Here is a 15,172-nt window from a genome sequence, read left to right as displayed (position 1 = left end):
AGATCACCAACAGACCGATTGGGCCAGATGTACATGCTTCCAGTATGTGCATGAGAGTTAACCCTTCTTCCTGTGGAACTGGGACCAGGGCCCCACACTGAGAGTGTGGGTGGCTCCAAGCTGGCAGGAGGACGGGGCAGCAAGAGTGCCAGGAGATCCTACTGTTTTTTGTTTTTTTGCCTTAAAGAATAAAATGTAGAAGGCTCGGTTTCTTTTTTTCTTTTTTGAAAAATGTTTTAATTTTATTGCCTTTTTTTTTTTAAAGATACATAGAGCACAAAAAACATGCCTCTTCTATCACTTTTACTGAACCTGTGGTTGGTGCTGGGGTTGGTGTATACTCAGGAGACTTGAATCTCTGGACTGGCCATGTGCCAGCTGGGCCCTAAGCCTCAGCAGAGTTTAACTACTACTCTCCAGTTTGTTGGACTTACCCAAGTCAGCTAACAGGGAGGTGAAGATGGTCAACCACCACACCAGGGAACCGAGACTGCCTACAACTGCAAGCAGGAGAATTGCATCTATTAACCACGTGGGATCTAAGCCCCCTCTCAATTTAGAGGTGGAATGGACATCACCATCCCAGGATTCATAGCATGGAGGAATAAAATGTGGATTAGAGTGGCCTTATTGGTATTCTACTATGGAACTGTTGTGACTCTAGCAATTGAAGAAATTTTGTCATTGATGTGGAGACTGTTGCCATGGTAGTTGTTGAGGGCAGGGAGAGAGAAGAGATGTGATGTGGGGCATTTTTGGGACATGGAGTTGTCCTACTGTTTTTAAGTTGCCTTTTTCTTGATTCAGTGCTCGCCCTGTTACTGCATTCTAGAGCTTCATGAAAGGTGTTTCTGCCAGTCCTTCCTGGTTGCTCAAAGCTTTTGTGTTGCAACTTCATCATCTCAATCAAGTTGGAATATGCAGGTATACCTTGGCGTTATTGCAGATTCCCTTCCATACCACCACAATAAAGTGATGCACACAAACTTTTTGGTTTCCCAGTGCATATAAAAGTTATGTTTACACTCTACTGTAGTTTATGAAGTGTGCAATAATAGCATTATGTGTAAAAAAAAAACAATGTACATACCTCAAATAAAATGTGAGACAGAGGCACAAAGTGAGCACATGCTGTTGAAAAATGGCACCGATAGACTCGCTCAATGCAGGGTTGCCACAAACCTTCAATTTGTAAAAAATGCAATATCTGTGAAGCACAATAAAGCGAAGCACAATAAAATTAGGTATGCTTGTATATTTTTTAATGAAGATATGTTTTAAGTGGATAAAGGTATACACTATGCTATATTTGTATTTTAAAAACAAAGGAAAATACATTGTATTGCTAAGCATTCTCTGTATATGCATAGACTATCTTTACGAGGTATATGACAAATCAGAAACAGTGTTTGCTTTTCAGAAAGAGAACTGTGGAGGATGGGATGGAGAGGAAATTTACTTTTCATTTTATATACTTATGTATACCATGTACACTTATTTTCTTTTAAAAATTAAACAAGGAGAGGTGAAATGAGGAGAGCAATTAGGAAGCTGTTCATTAGTCCAGAGAAGGGACACTGGTAGCTTTGGCAAATACGATGGCAGGGGAGATAGAGAAAAGTATATATGTTCACGGTCTATTTTGGAGAATAAATCCATAGGATTTGCTGATAAAATGTGTGGGTGATGAGGGAAAGAGAGGCATTAGAGGTGAATCCCAGATTTCTGTGAAGCAGCTAGGTAAGCGGAATTGAGTCTTTTTATCTATGAATTGGTTATCTAAGGCAGTATTGAGCTTGACTACCTGAACTTGTATTTTCCCTCCTCTTCTTAACTCTGTGACTGTAAGCAAGTCATGTAATTTATTTGTGCTTAGTTCCCTTATTTATACACTGGTAATAATAATAAGACCTACTTCGTAGGGTAGTTGTGAGGTTTAAATGAGTTAATACATGTATACTTTAGAACAGTTCTTGGCACATAGTAAAAGCTATATAAGCAATTGCTGCTTTAATAATAATTATTATGATTATTAAAACTATTGCTACTTTGCCTCCTCTTCTTTTAAGAAGATGCCTAGCCCATATTAGGGACTTAGTAAATGTTGATGGAAGGAAGGAATGTTGGAGCTTTAAAATTAATAGATATTTGACTCCGCAGTTGATGTATGAAATGAAAATTTTTGAAAGACTTTTTGGCATTTGAAGAAATGAGCTGGTGAGGTTTGTAGGTTATGAGATTTGTGTACATCTTTTTTTTTTTTTAACTTCCATTTTCTGTGCAGGCCTGAAGGCATTGAACGACAGTACAGGAAGAAGTGTGCAAAGTAAGTGTTCACATTGTGGATTTTTTTAAGCATAATCAAGTAGAGGCCTCCTATGCTAAGAAAATAATTGTATGTACTTCACTTTATGTCTTTATCCTTAAAATCTCAACTGCCTTCAAACTTTCAGCTAATAAAATATCAACATGCTCCCCTAAGAGACTAGTCAAAGTTCCATGCCTGACTAGCTGGCAACAAAAATGGTTTTTTAACATAGCCTATTTTTTAAAAATTGAGGTATAATTTACATATAATAAAACTTGCAGATTTTAAGTGTACAGTCTAGTGAGTTTTAATAAAAGTATACAGTCAATGTAATGCCAAAGCTATAATGATATAAAACATTTCTAACACTCCATGTGCCCTTTGCAGTAAATCCCCTTCCTTCACTCCTCTACTCTGGCAAACACTGATCTGCTTTTTGTCACTATAGTTTTCCCTTTTCTAAAATTGTATGTAAATTCTACAGTGTGTCTTCTACTACATACGATATATATCTTTTGTGTCTGGCATCTTTCATTTAGCAGTAATACTTTGGGATCCATCCAAGTTGTATGTTTTGATAGTTTGTTCCTTTTTCCTGCTGAGTAGTAGTCTCTTATGGATGTACCACAATTTGTTTGTCCATTCACCTGTTGAAGGGCATTTGAGTTGTTTCCAATTTTGGCTATCACGACTAAAGCTGCTTTGAACATTCTAGTATAAATCTTAACAGGGGCATGTTTTCCTCCCCTTGGAATCAGATTGCTAGGTCATGCCATTAAAGGACACATAATGTAATTTAATCCAGACCCACTCATAAAGCCTTTTATATAGGACCACAGACCTAAAAACCTCAGTTTAGAGGGCATTATTATTATTTTTTTAAAGATTTATTTATTTAATCCCCCCCCCCGTCTATTTGCTGCGTCTTTGTCCGCTTCTGTTGTCGTCAGCACACGGAAAGTATGGGCGGGGCCATTCCTGGGCAGGCTGCACTTTCTTTCTCGCTGGGCGGCTCTCCTCATGGGCGCACTCCTTGCATGTGGGGCTCCCCTACGCGGGGGACACCCCTGTGTAGCACGGCACTCCTTGCGCGCATCAGCACTGCTCATGGGCCAGCTGCACACGGTTCAAGGAGGCCCAGGGTTTGAACCTTGGACCTCCCATGTGGTAGACAGACGCCCTAACCACTGGGCCAAGTCCGTTTCCCTAGAGGGCATTATCTAAAGCAAAACATAAATAAATAAAAGTTATCTCCAGCTCTAGGCTTTTTTTTTTAAGATTTATTTTGTTTGTTTCTCCTCACGCCCTCGATGTGGGCATTTGCTGTGTCTGTTTGTTGTGTGCTGGTCTTTTTTTTTAGGAGTTACCAAAAACCGAACCCAAGACCTCCCATGTAGGGGGTGGGGTGGGGCTTAATCGCTTGAACCACCTCTGCTCCCTGCTTTGTTGTGTCTCTCATTGTTTTTCTCTTTGTGTCTCTGGTTGCATCATCTTGTTGTGTCAGCTCGCCACTCCAGCCCATCACTTCAGCTCACTGTCTTGCTCATCTTCTTTAGGAGGCACCAGAAACAGAACCCGGGACCTTTTGTGCAGTAGGCAGGAGCTCAATCACTTGAGCTATATCCGTTTTCCTTAAATATACTCTTTTTTTTTTCTCTGAGGTACCAGGGCCAGGAATTAAGCCTGGAACCTCATATGCACGAAGCCAGTGCTCAACCACTGAGCCACATTGGCTCCCCAGCTCTAGGCTTTTGATTGTGAGAAAATTAAATAACAGTAGTTCAGTCTTGTTGATATAACTACAGTTACATCTTGGCTCTCAGAGGATTCAGGGAAAAATGGATAAGGCTTAGCCTTCTAAAAAAAATGTGTTTTTTTTTTTACCACATTGTATAGACCTACTTGATTTAGCAAAAAATATATAATAATGACCAACCAAAGAAAGCATGGTAACTACTACAGGGATTAGTTTGAAGACCAGTGCAATGGACCCTTTGTATTCCCTCTTGACACTGTAAAACCAAAATACAACAAACAGAAAAAAATAGGCAAGACTCTCAAACTAATAACTCAGATGCCCTGGGAAGAATGGCTACCATTTTGATTGGGAAAACAATCAAATTGAGCCAATATTTCCAAAACTTGTCCAATGATCAGAATCACTTAGGATGAAGATTAAAATGACAGAAATGACAGATTCCCTTGTCTGAGACTCTGAGATCTGCTGAGTCAGCATCTCCTGAGGTGAGACCCAGGAATCTGACAGCCAATTTTCACAAGCACCCCAAGTGATTCTTTTTTTTTTTAAGAAAGAAAAAGTAATATGTTAAAGTAATCACAGTTACCTGCTAATGGATTGTGGGTACCTGTTTGGCACTGAACAACCACTTAAACCTTGGAATCAGATTGGACTCTACCACTCATGTCCTGTTCCACACTGATTTTTTTTCCTTATATTTGTACTATTCACCCATATCCTGAGTTATTCCTAATCAAGTCATTTTGGGCCATGCTGGGAAGAGCTAATGAATGATTAGTTTATGCCACAGACAAAAATATTCCCAGAGTCTAAGCATACTTGGCAAATAGCTGTTCTGGAGATTGGGATTCTGAGGCCTCTCAAAGATTTACTTTGTTCTTTTCAGGTGTGGACTTCCACTCTTCTACCAGTCCCAGCCAAAGAATGCTCCTGTGACTTTCATCGTGGATGGAGCAGTCGTCAAGTTTGGCCAGGGTTTTGGGAAAACAAATATATATACTCAGAAACAAGAACCTCCTAAGAAGGTATTTATCATTGAAAGTGACAAACTGGTTCATACAGCTATGGATTTAGGCCTAAAATTTTAAATAAGGTTATAGTGCAACATTATGGGATTCCCATCTCAGAGAATCTTACAACTCTCATGAGGGTTAAATCATTTTATTAGATTTTATAATTTGTCTTTTAAGATATATAGATATATATATATATATTTCAGTTGCACTCTAAAGGCATTTAGACTTCATTGTATTCTAAAATGTGAAAATTTATATTTAATTATTTTTTTTAGGAGGTACTGGGGATTGAACGCAGGACCTCATACATGTGAAGCACATGCTCAGCCACTGAACTACACCTGCTCCCCTAACTTTAAAAACTTTTGAAATAAAAAAAGAAAAGATTATAGTACAAAAGAAATTGTTCTTTATGGATCCATTCTTTATGACAAGAGTGCCGTTTTTGTGCATGAGCGGATGTTACAGAATTGAACCGTAACATCTATTATGTGCTCTTTTTTCTTTCCTGCAGTTGCCCTGTGAGTACGGTTAGAAATTGTAGATTTTGTATTGACAGTTTTTTCCTTCAAATTTCTTTTTTTTCCAGTGTGAACAATTAAAAATCAAATGAATTAGGCTAATTTTTATGTCTGGTTAAAAACTCTTGATGGCAAATGTTAGAAAAAGATGTAAATGAAAATGTTGGTGCTTTTAGATAGGCTAGCTGTCCCAAAAAGGCATAAATGTGTCGCCCAACCTTCCCTGCCACTTATACCCACACCCACATGCAGTTATGTGCACATACACACTCTCCCACACAGCTCACGGATCCTGTTATGGTGACCTAGACTAATTCTTCTTCCTGCTATTCTAGGTGATGATGACCAAACGGACTAAAGACATGGGCAAGTTCAGCTCTGTCACTGTATCTACCATTGATGAAGAGGAAGAAGAGATTGAAGCTGTAAGTGCTTCTGCTCTCAAGGGAATTGGAATTTGAGGAGAGGTGGGGCAGCAGGAAGGGAGATTGTAGAGCTAGAGCATCTGAGTAGCAGAATAATTAGAGACCCTGTTCTAGTAAGAAATTGTGTGACACTGGAATAGTCCCTGTTACTCTGGATCTCAGGGACATCAGTAAAATAAGAAGAGATTTGGATTAGATCAATGTTTGTTTTTTGTGTGTTTTTTTGCTAATTTATTTTTATTGTAGATGTATATTTATATATATAACATAAAATTTGCCATTTCAACCATTTTTAAGCATATAGTTCAGTGGCATTAATTACATTTACAGGGAAACGGACTTTGGCCCAGTGGTTAGGGCGTCCGTCTACCATATGGGAGGTCTGCGGTTCAAACCCCGGGCCTCCTTGACCCGTGTGGAACTGGCCATGTGCAGTGCTGATGCACGCAAGGAGTGCCGTGCCATGCAAGGGTGTCCCCCGCGTGGGGGAGCCCCACGCGCAAGGAGTGCGCCCGTGAGGAAAGCCGCCCAGCGTGAAAAGAAAGAGCAGCCTGCCCACAAATGGCGCCGCCCACACTTCCCGTGCCGCTGACGACAACAGAAGCGGACAAAGAAACAAGACGCAGCAAATAGACACCAAGAACAGACAACCAGGGGAGGGGGGAAATTAAAAAAATAAATAAATCTTTAAAAAAAATAAATAAATAATTACATTTACAATGTTATGCTACCATCACCGCCATCTTTACCAAAACTTTTTCATCTCATCCAAAGCAGAAACTCTGTACCCATTACGCAATAACTTCCCATTCCCCTTCCTCCTCACCCCTGCCATTGGTAACCTCTGATCTAATTCCTGTTTCTATAATTTGCCTATTCTAGATGTTCAATATAAGTGGAATCTACAATATTTATCTTTTTCTGTCTGGCTTATTTCACTTACCATAATATTGTTAAGGTTCATCCATATTGTAGCTTGATTGAGAACCTCATCTGTTTATATGACTGAAAAATATTCCATTATATGGATATACCTTATTTGTTTATCCATTCATCTGTCAGTGGACAGTTGGGTTGTTCCTACCTTTTGACTATTGTGAATAATGCTCCTATGAACAGCGGGATGCAAATGTCTGAGTTCCTGCTTTCCATTCTTTGGGGTATATACCTAGAAGTTCAATTGCCTGGTCATATGGGACCTCTGTGTTTAACTTTTTGAGAAACTGCCAAAATGTTTTCCATAGCAGCTGCACTCTTTTACATTCCCACCAGCAATGTACCAGAGTTCCAATTTCTCCATATTTTTGCCAACACTGGTCATTTTCTGTGTTTTTTCCTTCACAAATCCATATGTTTATTTTATTTTTATTTATTATTATTTTACATTTTAATTTATTTTATTTTTACACTCTCTCTTCCCCCTCCCCCATCTCCCCTTCCTCTATAACCTCTAATCTACTTTCTATCTCTCCAAATTTCTAGTCATCTCTTATAAGTGATATCATACTTTTTTTTCCCTTGTGTGTCTTGCTTATTTCACTGAGCATAATTTTTGAGGTTCTTCCATGTTGCAGCATGCCTCATAACTTCATTTTTTCTTATGGCCAAATAATATTCCATTGTGTATATGTACATTTGTTACCACCAACAAAGCACTAGAGTTTTAATTTCTCTGTATTCCTCTCCAACACTTGTTATTTTCTATTTTTTTAATAATAGCCATACTTGTGGGTGGGAAGTGGTATCTCACTGTGGTTTTAATTTGCATTTCCCTAATGGCTAATGAAGTTGAGCATCCGTTCATATCTTTATTGTATATCTTAAATTTGTATATCTTCTTTAGAGAAATGTCTATTCAAGGCTTTTGCACATTTTTAAATTGGGTTTTGTTGTTGTCGAGTTGTAAAGTTCCTTATATATTCTGGATATTAAACCTTTATCAAGTATATGGTTTGAAACTATTTTCTCCCATTCTGTAGGTTGTCTTTTCACTTTCTTGATAGTTTCCTTTGATGAACAAAATTTTTAAATTTTGATAAAATCAAATTTATATAGTTTCCTTTTTTTGTCTTTATTTTTTTAATGTTACATTAAAAATATATGAGGTCCCCATATACCCCCCACCCCCCTTACCCCACTCCTCCCCCCATAACAACAACCTCCTCCATTATCATGAGACATTCATTGCATTTGGTGAATACATCTCTGAGCACCTCTGCACCTCATGGTCAGTGGTCCACACCACAGCCCACACTCTCCCACAGTCCACCCAGTGGGCCATGGGAGGACATACAATGTCTGGTAACTGTCCCTGGAGCATCACCCAGGACAACTCCAACCCCCGAAAATTTATCGCTCTTCTTTTTGGTGTCATATCTAAGAATCCACTGTCAAATCCCAGCCCGTGAAAATTTGCTCCTATCTTATTTTCTAAGGGTTTTATAGTTTTAAGGTCTTATATTTGGATCCTTGATACATTTTGAGTTGATTTTTCTATATGAGGTAGGGGTCTAACTTCATTGTTCTGCATGTCGATATACAGTTTTCCCAGCACTGTTTTGCTGAAAGCCTATTCTTTCCCCATTGAGTGGACCTGGCACTCTTATTGAAAAGCATTTGACCATAGATGCATGGGTTTATTTCTGGACTTTCAGTTCTGTTCCATTGAACTATTTGTCTTTGTGCCAGTACCACCTGGTTTTGGTTACAGTCACTTTACTTTTTAGTACTATATGAAATCAGCAAGTGTTAAGTCCTCCAACCCTGTTTTTCTTCTTCTGGATTGTTTTGGCTCTTCGGGACACCTTGCAATTCCATATGTATTTGATGATTGGCTTTTCCATTTCTGCAAAACCAGCTGCTGGAATTTTGATCAGGATTGTGTTGAATTTGTAGATTGTTTTGGGTGGTATTGGCATCTTAACAATATTAAGTCTTCCAATCCATGAAAATGGATGCCTTTCTATTTCTTTAGGTCTTCTCTAATTTCCTTCAGCAATGTTTCGTAGTTTTCAGTGTAAAAGTTTTTCACATCCTTGGTTAATTTATTCCTAGATATTTGATTCTTTTAGATGCTATCACAATTGGAATTGTTTTCCAGAATTCCATTTTGGATTGTTCATTGCTAGTGTGTAGAAACACAACTGATTTTTTAAAATTTTTATTTTGAAGTTCTTTCAAACTTACAGGACAGTTACAAAATAATGCAAACACTATGCAGAGAACCCCAGCATACCATTATCTTCCCAGAAACCCAGATCCACTAATTATAACATTTTGCCACATTTTTTTTCTAGCTATCCTTCAGTATATCTATCCATCCATCTGTCTATTATTCCATTTTCTGAACACTTGAGAGTAGTTCATATACTCTTTGAACACTTAATGTTGTCATGTACATTTCCTAAAAACCAGGATATTTATTTAGAAATGTAACTGATTTTTGCATGTTGATCTTGTGCCCCACAACTTTGCTGAATTTGTTTATTAGCTCTAGTAGCTTTCTGTGGATTCTTTGGGATTTTCTATATAAACGATCATGTCATCTGCAAATAGAGGTAGTTTTACTTCTTCCTTTCCAAATTGGATGCCTTTATTTCTTTTTCCTGTCTATTTGCTCTGTCTAGAAATTCCAGTACAGTGTTGAATAGCACTGATGAAAGCGAGCATCTCAACTCGTTCCTGACCTTGGGGAAAGCTTTTACCGGATCAGTGGTTTTTCATACTGTTTTATTAAGAAGGATGGGGGTAAAGTCCCCATCCTGCTTCAATTTAAGAACTATTGGACTAAATGATCTGAGGTTCCTTTCAGTTTTGATGGTTTGTGGGCTATCCTTAACAGTAGCAGCAATTATTTTTATGGTACTTAAGTATATGGATGTTCAGGGAGAGTTATCTGTTATTTTAAAAATTGTTTTATTTGAAACCTGAACCCTCTGGATTATTGAAAAGACGAAGAGTTGAAAGGGAACAGGGCACTGCCAGTTACATAACTGTTTCATGTATTGAGTAGTATAAATTGTTACTTATTGTCTTCGTTGTTGTCCATTGACGAGACTGCTGATTTAAGGATGCTCCTTTTTCTCACTCAGAGAGAAGTTGCCGACTCATATGCACAGAATGCCAAAGTGATTGAAAAACAGCTGGAACGCAAAGGCATGAGCAAGAGGCGCCTGCAAGAGCTGGTGAGTGCCATGGGGTGCAAAGGTGTTAGGCTTGGTCATTTGAATTTCTTGATCTGAGAGACCCTTGAGCAGGCACAGGGATCCTTTGGGAAGTCTGTTTCAGGTTACTAGTGAGGGTTTGCAACTCCATGGCTGTCTGTGTACTCTGCTGTGTAGCAGTGCCCATAGGATCTAGCGCTGAAGTTATAATACTTGCTAGATAGCCCTAACTAGAATGATACTTTAATCTGCTGTATGTAATCCAAGGTCAGGAATAAAAGGTTAGGGTGCTCTTCCAGAGTGTAATGGCCTGTAATAATTCTTTCTTGACAGTACCAGAATTGGGACTGGTCTTTGCTCCTTAAAACACCAGTGGTGGTTTTCCATGTTATTCTGGACTCACCTTGGAGTAGTCACCTCAATATATGATGGTGCCTATATTCCTGTATTGTTGTTGTTTTTAATAAATTTATATTATTTCATTAAAATCAGACATAACTACATTGGTGACTCATCAAGTGGTATACAAGTCTATTTTAATGATTACAGAGGATTTTTTTGGTGACAGAGGTAGTGAGTACCAGGAGCTTTTTTACCTTGGCACAGTGGTCTAAAGCAGTGCTTTTCAAACTTTTTGAAGTAAAGGACTAGTGCTTTACAAATTTTGTTTTAAAAATCTCCAATCTGTCATGGACCAGATTTGTAATTCATAAAATACAATAAAAATGAATTGATCCACAATTTTATTAGGTTATATTATTTTATGGATATTCTGTCAAATTGCTATAAAAGTTTCTAAATGCTTAATCTCAGTTTTTGCACATATCTTGCATGGACCGTTAACAAACGCCTCACAGACTTGCACCAGTTCGTGAACCACACAGATTTGAGTAGCACTGTTCTAGAACAGTGTTTTTTTCTCTGTTCTGCCAAGAATAGAATCCTGGTATGCCACGATGTTCATTCCCTTAGCCCTTGCAGGGTTCCTAGGGCTTTTGGAGTCCCTGTACTGTTACCTTTATCTACAAGCAGCCTTGTATATTTATCCCATTTTCCTTTACAAACGTTATCATTTTCTATATGTACCATAACATCAGAAAGCAGTTGCTGGAGTTTTGTAACAATTTTAGAACCACTATTTTAGTTTTTATACTAAATGAACATTAAGGGATAGTGTTTGGGGGCAATTAGGATAAGGAAGGAAAACAAGAATTTTGTGTCATGCATCAGGACATGTACTTTTCTTCCTCTCTAGGCTGAATTAGAAGCCAAGAAAGCTAAAATGAAGGGGACCTTGATTGACAACCAGTTCAAATGACCAGGGCCTTTGTCCATGCCCAGTCTGGAGGCAAGCATTGAAAGAGGAGGGAGAAGAACTTTTTCTTGACTATGTGGGGACTGGTTCCTACCTTTATGCCCTAGTAGAGGGCTCCATGTAACTTCCTACTGATCTCTTATATTTACTGAGGCCTTTAACTGAGTCCATTTGCCTGTTTCCAGCTTGAGAGGGTGGGCAAAAGCAGTATTCCAGGAGATGGATTTTTCTCAATCTTTCTGTCTTTATAGGTTTTCTGTACTATTTTTTGTCCACTAAGGCATTTGATTTAAACTTCTTCAGCTATGTAAAAACTATATGACTAGATCGCTGTTTGAGTGTTAGTAGTTTCGAAAGTGACTGTTTTTCTTCCTTCTTCAAAGTCAATAAAATAAAGATTTTTGAGAAAAACATTAAGATGTGTCATAGAGAAAAGCAGCATGAATTATATTTAAGGTTACAATAAGTCATCCTTTTAAGTGAGTCTGTATCTGTTTGTTCTTAAAATGGCAGGTATGGGCTACTGTTTCAGTTTGCTGGAAGCTGCTGGGAGCAATATACCAGAAATGGGTTGGCTTTCACAATGGGGATTTATGAGGTTAAAAGCTTATGGTTCTGAGGCCATGAAAGTGTCTAAATTAGGGCATCATCTGAAGATGCTTTCTCCCTGAGCTGCAGCTGTGGGTGATCAGGCACATGGTGGAGTCTGCTGGTCTTTTCCCTCTCCTGCTCTTCTGCTTAGCTTCTGTATTCCATTGATTTTAGCTTCTGGCTCTTGGGGCCTTCTCTCTCAGCTTCTGGGCATTTCTCATTTGTCTTTGCAGCTTTTTTCTGTACCTGCAGCTTTTTATTTCTCCGTTTATAAAGGATTCCAGTGAGAGGATTAAGATCCACTCTAGGTCACACAATCTAATCAAAATTACTGAAGTAATTTAATCTAAAGGTCCCACCTGCAATAGGTTTACAACTTTACACATACAAGAATGGATTGGCTTTGAACACAATTTTCTAGGGTCCAGAAAAGCTTCAAATGGCTATAGGCTATGGTTTGACTCTTTCTATTGTCAGAAGAAATCTATAAAAAGCCAGAATCTGCGTATCTGTGGAAAGCTTCCTCTACTTTACAAGTTAAAGGTGAACCATATCAGACCTTTTACTGATAGAAGGAAAAGTCAGATTTTTTGGGTGGATGGGGGGGTAGGATAGCTCAGATCTAAATGAAAAGAGGGTCTCAGTAAGCAACCCAAGGGAGCTACCATCCTGTCTAGCAACTGAGAGCACTGCTTCCATGTTTTGGGAGGGAGATATTATACATTAAGTAATGCTACTGAGATAAACAGAAGTACTTGTTGGGTATTTTTTACTTCATATTTGCTGTTTGCAGAGGAGTATATAATATATAAATATTAGTTTATGTTATTCTGCTTCAGTGATGTCAATATGTAGTTTGTACCCATGTTTTTATCTGTCCACCTGTATCAGAGGGTGTTGGGACAGGAAGAGTGTTTTAACTTCCTTGTCTTCTCTACAGTAGTTTGAACATGGTAGGTTCCCAGTGCATATTTGTGAGGCAATGCTGGGAAATATTAGGGCATTTTTTCTTTGCTTTTTTTTTTTTTAAGGATTTATTTATTTTTTAAATTTCTCTCCCCTTCTCCCCCCCCCTCACCGTTGTCTGCTCTCTCTATTTGCTGTGTGTTCTTTCTGTGACCACTTCTATCCTTATCAGCAGCACCGGGAATCTGTGTTTCTTTTTGTTGTGTCATCTTGTGTCAGCTCTCCGTGTGTGCGGCGCCATTCCTGGGCAGGCTGCACTTTCTTTCACACTGGGCAGTTCTCCTTATGGGGCGCACTCCTTGCACGTGGGGTTCCCCTACGCGGGGGACACCCCTGCACGGCAGGGCACTCCTTGCGCGCATCAGCGCTGCGCATGGGCCAGCTCCACGCGGGTCAAGGAGACCCAGGGTTTGAACTGCAGACCTCTCATGTGGTAGGCGGATGCCCTATCCACTGGGCCAACTCCGCTTCCACAACTTTGTTTTCAAGCAGCTGCCTTCCCTCAGGGGGTTTCCGAGTGGGGTCTCGTGGCTAGGTTCTGGCCAGTGGCCTTCCCTCATTTCCTAACCTGCCTCAACTCTCTCCTCAGAGAGTTTACACCCTCGTTCTTAAGCGTTCACTCAATTTTAACAGTTATCTTTCAAACCACAGTCCACTACACTATTCCTCCAGGAAAACAAAAAGTGTCACTTAGAGTAGACTAAACCTGTTTTTAAACTTTGTTGAAATGTGTTCCTCCCATTTTCTCCCAGTGTTGCAGTTCCATCACTGCCTCACTTTTTGACCTGATCCTGTGGTTGATTATATGAATTCCTTTCACTAGCACCTTCAACTCTCTTACCTCCTTTAAAAAAAACTTTAATTTTTGAATAACTTTAGATTTCAGATTTATAGAAATGTTTCAAAAATAGAGTTCTCGTATACTCATCACCCAACTTCCCCTAATGTTAACATCTTAAAGAACCATGATACATTTGTCCAAACTAAGAAGGTAACATTAGTGCAGTAACATTAACCAAACTGCAGAATCCATTGGGATTTCACTAGTTTTTCCACTAGCATCCTCTTTCTGTACCAGGGTCCCACATTACACTTAGCTATCATATTCCTTAGTCTCTTCCAGTCTGTGACAGTCTTTCAGTGGTATCTTATTGTGGTTTTACTTTGCATTTCCCTAATGACAAATGAAGTTGAACATATTTTCATAATCTTATTTCCCAGCTGTATATCTTCTTTGGTGAAGTGTCTGTTCAGACCTCCTGCCCATTTTAAAAATTGGGTTGTTGGTTTTCTTATCATTGATTTTTTAATATATTTTTTACATTGTACATACTTTATTTTTTCAACCAACTTTATTTGAATTTCTGCCATAGTCACACAATTACAGCTGGTGGGCCAGACATGTGAAGAGATACAAGAGAAAGTACTGTGTGAAAAAGTTGTTTTGGTTTTTTGTTTACAGTTATATATAATAAATTTTGTTGCATTTCAAGCGCTCTTTATATAGTCTGGATACATCCTTTATCAGATATGTGATTTGCAACATCTGCCAGTCTGTGGCTTGTCTTTTCATTTTCTTAAGAAAATGTGTCTTTCATGACCCAGGATCATGCAGATTTTCTTCTGTTTCCCTCTAGAAGTTTTATATTTTGCACTTAGGTCTGTGGCCATTTTTTAGTTAATTTTTATATAAGGTATGAGGTATACGTTGAGGTTCTTTTTTGTTGTTGTATATGAATGCCCAGTTCTAGCACAATTTATTTTAAAAGTCTTTCCTTTCTCCATCGAATTGCCTTCACACCTTTGTCAAAAATTTACTCTATTTCTGGTTTCCCTATTCTGTCTATTGAATTATGTGTCTGTCCTTTCACCAATACCACATTGTCTTCATTATTTTAACTTTAATAATAAGTACTGAAATCAGGTAGCATGTGTCCTCCAACTTTGTTCTTTTATTAGGATTGTTTTGGCTATTATGGTTCCTTTGCCTTTCATATAAATTTTAGAATCAGCTTGTTGGGGTCTCCAAAATTCTTGCTGGGATTTTGGTTGGGATTGTGTAAAATCTACAAACTGTGGAGAATTGACATCTTCCATAATATTGAGTC

The 15,172-nt window shown here is 38.6% G+C and overlaps 1 protein-coding gene across 1 annotated transcript in view; it reads left to right on the top strand.

The window, feature by feature from the left end:
- The window catches only part of STEEP1 (STING1 ER exit protein 1), a 49,907-nt gene extending 35,341 nt beyond the window's left edge, over positions 1-14,566 (top strand). Inside the window, exons 3-7 of the mRNA XM_058291361.1 lie at positions 2,285-2,326; positions 4,954-5,092; positions 5,940-6,029; positions 10,121-10,213; positions 11,448-14,566. Of these exons, the coding sequence (XP_058147344.1) occupies positions 2,285-2,326; positions 4,954-5,092; positions 5,940-6,029; positions 10,121-10,213; positions 11,448-11,510 (427 nt within the window). The 3' untranslated portion in view covers positions 11,511-14,566. The remainder of the gene's footprint in view (positions 1-2,284; positions 2,327-4,953; positions 5,093-5,939; positions 6,030-10,120; positions 10,214-11,447) is intronic.
- The last annotated feature ends 606 nt before the right edge of the window (positions 14,567-15,172 follow it).

This window comes from Dasypus novemcinctus, chromosome X (genome assembly GCF_030445035.2).
Source record: "Dasypus novemcinctus isolate mDasNov1 chromosome X, mDasNov1.1.hap2, whole genome shotgun sequence".
NCBI lineage: Eukaryota > Metazoa > Chordata > Mammalia > Cingulata > Dasypodidae > Dasypus > Dasypus novemcinctus.
Note: the sequence above shows the minus strand (reverse complement) of the source record. Positions and strands in the feature narration are given on the sequence as shown.